Source organism: Mus caroli, chromosome 4 (genome assembly GCF_900094665.2).
Source record: "Mus caroli chromosome 4, CAROLI_EIJ_v1.1, whole genome shotgun sequence".
In the NCBI taxonomy this organism is placed as follows: domain Eukaryota; kingdom Metazoa; phylum Chordata; class Mammalia; order Rodentia; family Muridae; genus Mus; species Mus caroli.
This window is the reverse complement of record NC_034573.1, coordinates 495,745-503,668: the sequence shown is the minus strand read 5'-3', so window position 1 is coordinate 503,668 and position 7,924 is coordinate 495,745. Positions and strand designations below refer to the sequence as shown.

At 42.5% G+C, this 7,924-nt stretch overlaps 1 protein-coding gene across 2 annotated transcripts in view; it reads left to right on the top strand.

The window, feature by feature from the left end:
- Sdr16c5 (short chain dehydrogenase/reductase family 16C member 5) overlaps nt 1-2,854 on the top strand; it is a 20,256-nt gene extending 17,402 nt beyond the window's left edge. For both annotated transcript variants that reach the window (XM_021161609.2, XM_021161608.2), the window contains one exon: nt 2,735-2,854. In XM_021161609.2, the coding sequence (XP_021017268.1) occupies nt 2,735-2,828 (94 nt within the window). In that variant the 3' untranslated portion in view covers nt 2,829-2,854. The remainder of the gene's footprint in view (nt 1-2,734) is intronic.
- Nucleotides 2,855-7,924: the final 5,070 nt, after the last annotated feature.

Genomic DNA, 7,924 nt, shown 5'->3' with positions numbered 1-7,924 from the left:
TCTTCCATCTCTTGTATTCTGTTGCTGATGCTCACATCTATAGTTCCAGATTTCTTTCCTAGGGTTTCTATCTCCAGCGTTGTCTCACCTTGGGTTTTCTTTATTGTTTCTCCTTCCCTTTACAGGTCTTGGATGGTTTTGTTCAATTCCATCACCTGTTTGGTTGTGTTTTCCTGTATTTCTTTAAGGACTTTTACCTGTTTAGCAGTGTTCTCCTGTATTTCTCTGAGTTATTAAAACCCTTCTTGATGTCCACTACCAGCATCATGGGATATGATTTTAAATATGAGTCTTGCTTTTCAGGTGTGTTGGGGTATACAGGACTGGCTGAGGTTGGAGTGCTGGGTTCTGATGGTGGTGAGTGGTCTTGGTTTCTGTTAGTAAGATTCTTATGTTTGCCTTTTGCCATCTGGTATTCTCTGGAATTAGTTGTTATAGTTGTCTCTGGCTGGAGCTTGTTCCTCCTATGATTCTGTTAGCCTCTGTCAGCAAACCTGGGAGTCTAGCTCTCTCCTGCATCTCAGTGGTCAGAGTACTCTCTGCAGGCAAGCTCTCCTTTTGCAGGGAAGGTGGACAAATATCTGGCATTTGGACCTGCCTCCTGGCTGAAGATGAAGGCCCGAATCAGGACCCGTCCCAGAAGATTTGTTGCCTCTGCAGTCTGCACTCTCACCTGTGCAGACTAGTCTCTGAGGGACCCAGGACCCAAGATGCCTCCCTCACCTCTCCGAAAGAGCCCTCCTGGGCTGACACCTTTCCTTTGGTGGGGAAAGTGCCCAGATGTCTGGAGCCTAAAACAGGGTATCTCTCAGTAGCTGTGTCGCTTCTGCCAGTCCCAGAAGCTGTGTCGCCTCTGCAATCTGCTTGCTCACCCTTCGCAGTCTGTGAGCTGACCTATGCAGACTGGTCTCTGAGGGACCCAGGACCCAAGATCTTGTTACTTTTTTTTTTGAGCCATTTTTTTAATTAGGTATTTTCTTCATTTACATTTCCAATGCTATCCCAAAAGTCCCCCCATACCCTCCCCCCACTCCCCTACCCACCCACTCCCACTTCTTGGCCCTGNCATTCCCCTGTATTGAGGCATATAATGTTTGCAAGACCAATGGGCCTCTCTTTCCAATGATGGCGGACTAGGCCATCTTCTATCTTAGTCCACCTGCTCTGTACCCAGCTCTACCTCTTATGACATTGATGGTTCTTCGGCTGTTTGAGTATAGGCATTATTCTTCTAGTTCTCATATGGCTGACAGCCACAGATGTACCTTTACCATTAGTTAATTTTATCTATTTTATGCAATGAAACATGACTCATTTTTCCATCATTTCTCTTTCCCATACTTTCTCTACCATGGGAGTGACCTCTGTGGCTGAAAGAAGCTGTGGGAGGTAGCACAAGGAGTCTTTAAGTAGCAATTTGAAACCCAGGGTTATGACCCTACTCTTTATCAAGTCTGTAATTTTTACATGTCCCATGTTATCCTGGCCTCAGTTTTCTTGTCCGCAAATTACTGACCATGTTTTGCAGTGCATAGAGATTATCATAATGTCTGGTTATTGGACAGTATGCATTTCCACAGCAGAATGGGTTATTTCTTGCATAATAGCAGATTGTGCTATGACAAAGCCAACTTTAAGAACACGAAACTTCTTCTTTTTTGCTCTGAGTAATTGTGGAAATCATATTTCTTTAATGGCATACGCATTCTGGGCAATGTTTTGGGAAAGTGCTAGATCATTCTGGAGAAGCAAAGGAAAGATAAACAGGCTCAGTGAAAAAAATTATCAAAGAGTCCTGCAAACAACGTGTAGAAAGCAGTGTGTGAGTAATTCAGCATTCCCATTCAAGGATCCAGGAATACACAAAAGAGCAAGACAAAGAAACCCCTATCATGATAGGAATTGTCTTCTCAGGAGTAAATGTAAGGTGAGAGAACAAAAGTAAATGGAAAAGTAGGGTGGGGGATCAGGGTGCCTCATAACTGGGCTCCTATCCTGAATGTCCTACGTATTGTACATAAATATTAAGCCAGAATGGGGAGTCTCAGATCAGCCTGGACACTGGGGAACAAATGGAGGAAAACTCTCCAATATGTTAGCAATTAACCAGTGCTGAAGCTGGGGAGGACACACAGCACCTGGAGGCCTCACCCCACACCTAGGAAAAACCCTTAGGTTTTCTGTAACTGCTTGTGACTTTACGCAGTCTGCAATGTGAGTCTCAAGGTCAACAGGGGCAGAGTGTGGGCTATGGTCAGGGGTGTCTGTGAGTCTTCCCAGGCACAGATGACATGGAAGAGATAAACATCTTAGGTCAGGTGGCCAACAGCAGGAAGACCTATTGCATCTCGTCATCACAGTGATCTTAGGAAGAAGGATGCCCTCAGCTGTTACCTGAGGACATGAAGGCCTATAAGCTGGTATGTTGCCTAAGCTGTCATTGAAAGTGCTGAAACCAAGTTTCCAGCCAGATCCATCTATTCCAAACGTGTGCTGACAATCATAGTACCCTAAAATAGATGCTTTAGAGTACACACAGTACTCTAAACTGGTGATGTTTTGGAGACCAAAACAAGTGAACCCAATGTCATAAACAAAGGAGGAGACCTCTCGGCCCAAGCCTCCATGATGAGTGTTTGAACATGCAACTCTACAAAAGTGACAATCTTCAGCTACCTAGCAAAGGTGTTTTCACAGATAATAACAAAGATGTTTACTCTTGTGTTCTTTTTAGCATCTTGCCAATCAAGACAGGAATACTTATAGCTGACTACCTGGGAGTCTTTCATATGACAGAGGGCTTCACTGGCCAAAAGAAGAAAACTTAATGATAAGTTCCATGCCCTGTGTTGTCTGAGACCCATTGCTACATCAGGCTTACTTCAAAGAAGAAAGGTATTTCTGTTTGACAGAACCCAAAGACAAGTATGTTCTGCTGTGGATCAGAATGTCCTTCCAGTGTCATTTAAATGCATCGTTACTGTTTTCTTTTGTTGTTGTTGAGTGTATTTTTGTTTGTTTGTTGTTTGAAAAATAAAAATAACTCTTTGTCACTCCCATTTCATCAACTATAGCACTGTAACTATATACACACAAACAACAGAAACAGACTCAGCAAGTTTTTTATGTGTGTGTATACATATATATGTATACATATATATATATATACATGCACATATGTATGTGTGTGTGTGTGTGTGAGAGAGAGAGAGAGAGAGAGAGAGAGAGAAAGAGAGAGAGAGAGAGAGAGAAATATAATCAAAGAAAAAGATGCTATCTATCAGAGGGGTGATATGGGAACAATTGGAGGGAGGGTAACTAGAATGGGCTGGAAGGAGGAAAGGTGGAGGAATGGTATGTTCCTATTTCAATTAAAAACATTTTTAAGATAAAAAATTAATTAGGAGAAATAGAGGTGGGTTCACAGGAACTCCTCTAAGTATGGTGGTTCCTATCAACTAGGTGGCTCTGGCTGAGCTTTTGTGGGGCACTGAAGGTGCAGTGCATGTCTAGGCTGCAAGACCTCACTCAAGAGGACACAAAAATGCAGATTTTCTATTCTTTTATTCTTAGTTTTGGTTCTTTTGAACCTGGGCCACTAGTGTGAAAGTCAAGTAACTTACTGCTTTAGTGTCTTGAGTTGCTGAAGTTGCTATGACGAAATAACTGGCAAAGGTCCCTTCTGGAAGAAAGTGTTTATTTTGATTCACAGTTTTAAAGAACAAGTCCATGTTGTACAGAAGATGTCACATCCAGAGCAATCCAAGACAGGGATGAATGCTGCTGTTCAGTTACCTGTTGGCTTTTCACAGTGGTCCAGGACCTCAGCCCATGATGTGGTGCCACCCACAATAAAAATGGGTCTTATATTTCAGTCAACCTACCCTAGGTTAACTCTCTCCATAGGTAGTGTGTCATAGTTGACTGACAATGCCAACCATTAGCTAAAGGTCTCAGACACATGGCACCAGAGAGCCTCGCCAGGGCTTTCCTGACAGTGACATTAATCCAGACTTTCAGATGGGATCATATTTTTAGCCAAGGAGATATCTTTAAAAACTGATTGTTTCTTTCTATGAAAATGAAGGTCAACTGAGATTTGCTGTTACTGACTGATCCAAAAGTCACACCCAGAGATAATTTCAGTGTTTAACTTAATGATTCAAGCTGGGATTCACAGTTCGGTATTTTTCACAGAATGAACAATTTCATTCATCCGTATTCATTAGAGGCGCCCTCACCTCTGAGTTACTGTGTTCTTGAAGTCTAATCCCCTAGCAAACTGCTTTCATGCTTCATAAATTAACTATACAAGCAAGATGAAGAAACATATGTTAATTACCATATCCCAGCAGCTCATTCCCAAGCTACTGGAGCATCCACCCTGGGGGAGAAACAAGTTCCTTTTTGTATTTTGCCCTCTGTTGGGGCTGGGAGAGTCAGTTAAATTGGCAGACTCAGTAAAAGTCAAAAGAATCTAGAATTTAAGTATCTTCTGGGGGTGCTCTTCAAAGGGTCAGTTGTGAAGTGTGGTTCCAGGTATACTGAAACCTGGTTGTCCTTGAGTGTTCTTCAGGGTCTGTTCCTTTCCATTCAACCTCAAATATCATCATGAGAGCAATGATAGCTAACATGTATTTTGTCCATCACTAAGATAAATGCTTCCCACACATCATTTCATTAAACAAGAATGGTCCATCATGCCTCCAAAGGATTGTAAAAGGGGGGATGGAGATTTAGTGTATGCCAATGAAGACAAAGCGCTTCATTTCACACAGGCATCCTCTAGCACTGTGGATGTGTAGTAAGATGATCAAAGACCCCTCAGGCCAACCAACTGATGTTGTAAATCCTTGGCTAACAAGGTTAATTAGGAGAGAGGCACAATATTGCTCCTATACTGAAATTCTAAGAGCATGTATTCTGGGGCCTGTCTATTTAGTTGAAGAATAAAGAAGAGACTCCTAGGGAATTTAGCAGAACAAAGGTCCAAACAGAGTGGGCATCCACTACACCATAACAGCATTAACAGCAATTACTTCTAATTGGAGCACATCTCTGCAGGGCTGCTACAAAGTTCTGAAATTCAATTGTGGTTTTATAATATCCATAAAATTGTCTAAACAAATTCAGATTAACTTTGGGCACTTCTATGAGAAGAGACCACATGTAAATTGGAGGATTCTAGAGAGCGATAAATAACAAGGTGATTTAACAGCCCTAAAGAGCAAGTGTTCCTGCTGCAGTTCATACTGGCTTCTAGCTGAAATTCAGTCCCAATAAAGCCATGATCAAAAGCCAAGCACCTAAAAAAGCTTGATGGAACTTGGGATATTTGCTGCTCAAAAACAAGAAGAATTCTCCAATAAGGAGTAATTTGACTGAAACATATATGTGGCTTTTTAATGTAAAGGTGGTTTTATGTTGTGATGCTATCTTTAGCTGGTTTAAGTTGTCATAACAAAATATGACAAACTAGGTAGCTTATATAGCAGAAATCCATTCCTCAGTGTGGCTTGTCTTCTTCACTTTCCCGCAGTCAGTGTCTCACTATATCTTAACATGGTGTTTCCTTCTGGTACACAGAATGAGAGGATTTTTCTCTATCCTGAGAGCCCATCCTCTCATGTCCTCCTATAATCATGATCATCTCACAGCCGCCTCCTGTGCCATCACACTGGAGGGTAGAGGTTCAACATATGAATCCTTGGAGACAAACATTCAGACTATAGATGCCAAGATAGAAAAGGTCATGCCTGACTTGAAAGGCCTGATGCTAAAACTGCCGCACCACAGCCAGGGAAGCCACACAAGGGAAATCTAGGAAGTATAAAGAATCAGAGGTCCTTTTTAATGCCTAATTTCAGCTTCTGAAAGTCAGAACTTGAGAGAAACATGACAGGATATTTAGGCTATAAACAAAACTTGACATGGGGCAGGACGTGATGATTGAAGTGTGATGTCCACACTTCCAGACTAGGGACATGTCAGGCTTGTTTAAGCATCCCTCCCTGGATACTGGATGTTTTCCTTCCACTATTGCTGTAAATGCCCCACTGGGCTATTGAGGAAGGCTTCCAGCATGCATTCCTTATTTTTCTTGTAACCTTTCTACTACGGAGGAAAACATGCCAATAAGTGCCCCAGCCACTGTTGCTCACTCCTTGGGGTATGGTTGCTTGTGAGGTTGGGCATGGAGAAGGTCCTGTCCACATATCTGTGATCCTGAACATCCTTGCCATGCATCCATACACACTGAATCCTTGACAACAGAAGTATTAGGCAGCTCATCCCAGTATCATTCATTATAGCATCATCTCCTAAAACCAGATTACTTTGCTCAGGATTTTGCTTGGCCATTAGTGAATATTAAAGTCACACTGACACAACAGAAACCATAGGCCAGCTGCCCATGTCTAGGTGATTCTAATTGGGTGGTTTCCCTACCATCACCACCAATGTTCTCTTTCAGATCTTTTTTTTTTCCCCTCAAACCAAAAGAGTACCATGGCCCTTCCTTTGTCTTTCCTACATCATCAAGAAAATTGATCCTAAAAAGTCTGAACTCTGCCTGGAGCTTGCTCCATCTCCCTTGCTCTCACTGGCTTACTGAAGCCTGGCACATCTCTACACCATCCTGTGTTTACTCCTTTTCCCTCATTCTACTTCTCTATCTCCCAGCTGGCTCCAGTCTCTGACCATGAAGCTCTGGTTGCTGCCACCCCACACACCCCTTGCCACCAGACTGGGGCAATACAGGTACCCCTGGCATACAACCCTTGGGCACCATAAGCCATCATGTTCCATTGCCTGCTGCTTGCTGCACTGCTGCAGCTGGCCCACACCCAGAATTTCTTATCTCTAACCTTTCTTTGTTCTCTACTTGCTCTGATCTCTCCCTTTGATCACTGATTTCAGTTTGGCAGGGATTCAGGTGTCTTTTGGGTATGGATAATATTGAAGTATTGTTTTATGCTGTTCTACTTTATTAAAAAGCTGGCTCTGGAATTGGGTTATGGCTCACCTCTTCACCCAAGTATGCTTGTTTATGAATTGATTATCACAAGTGTCACAGTACTAGAAAACTAATAAATATAAAGATCCAAGCCATCTATACAGACCACTGAAATTCAGCCATCATGGTCACATTCCAACCTGAAAGAATTCACTCCATCCTCTTTGAAGTAACCCATGGGCACTGCTCATTACATCATCCCATCCTTCCGGACAATCCATGAACACTGAACATTCCATAGTCGTATCTCTTAGCCAGAGCTGGGCACATTACTAAGCTGATTCAAAATCGGTGCTTGGGAAATATGGTCTTCACCCTGCTCTGACATGATTCAACTAAAGATCAGGGAGCCTATGACTGCTGAACAGGTAAGGAGCAGAGAAAGCAGCTATTAAAGTCAGCACATTCTTCCCTTCATATTGGATGTCTTATTATTAAGTGGAATCCACTGGTTTCTCCACAACATTTACAGCACAGTCACTGCACACTGCAAGAAGTCCAGAAACTGTGGTGCCAGACACTTTATGAATCAAGAGGGTGAAAGTAAGAGACTTTCCCCCATTGTATTCAATATTTCAGGTGCTCAAAAAGCAGAATATAATGCTACTGGGGAAGGATGGAGGGAAGGAAAGAAAAAGAAGAGAGACAGACAGAAAGGAAAAAATGAGGTTTGAAAGGTGAAGGGGAGATGGTATTCATTGTGATAAAATATCTGACAGAAACAATTTAAAGGGGAAAGGATTTATCTCACCTGATGATTTAGTTCATCATGTGGGCGAGGGTGTGACGCAGGATGAAGTTGCCTGCACCCAGTCAGGAAGCAGAGAACAAAGCTGGGGAGCTCTTTGCTGTTTAATGTTTCCCAAAGCCACGATTGAAGACTGAAGTGAGTGCTCTGGAATATTCTTC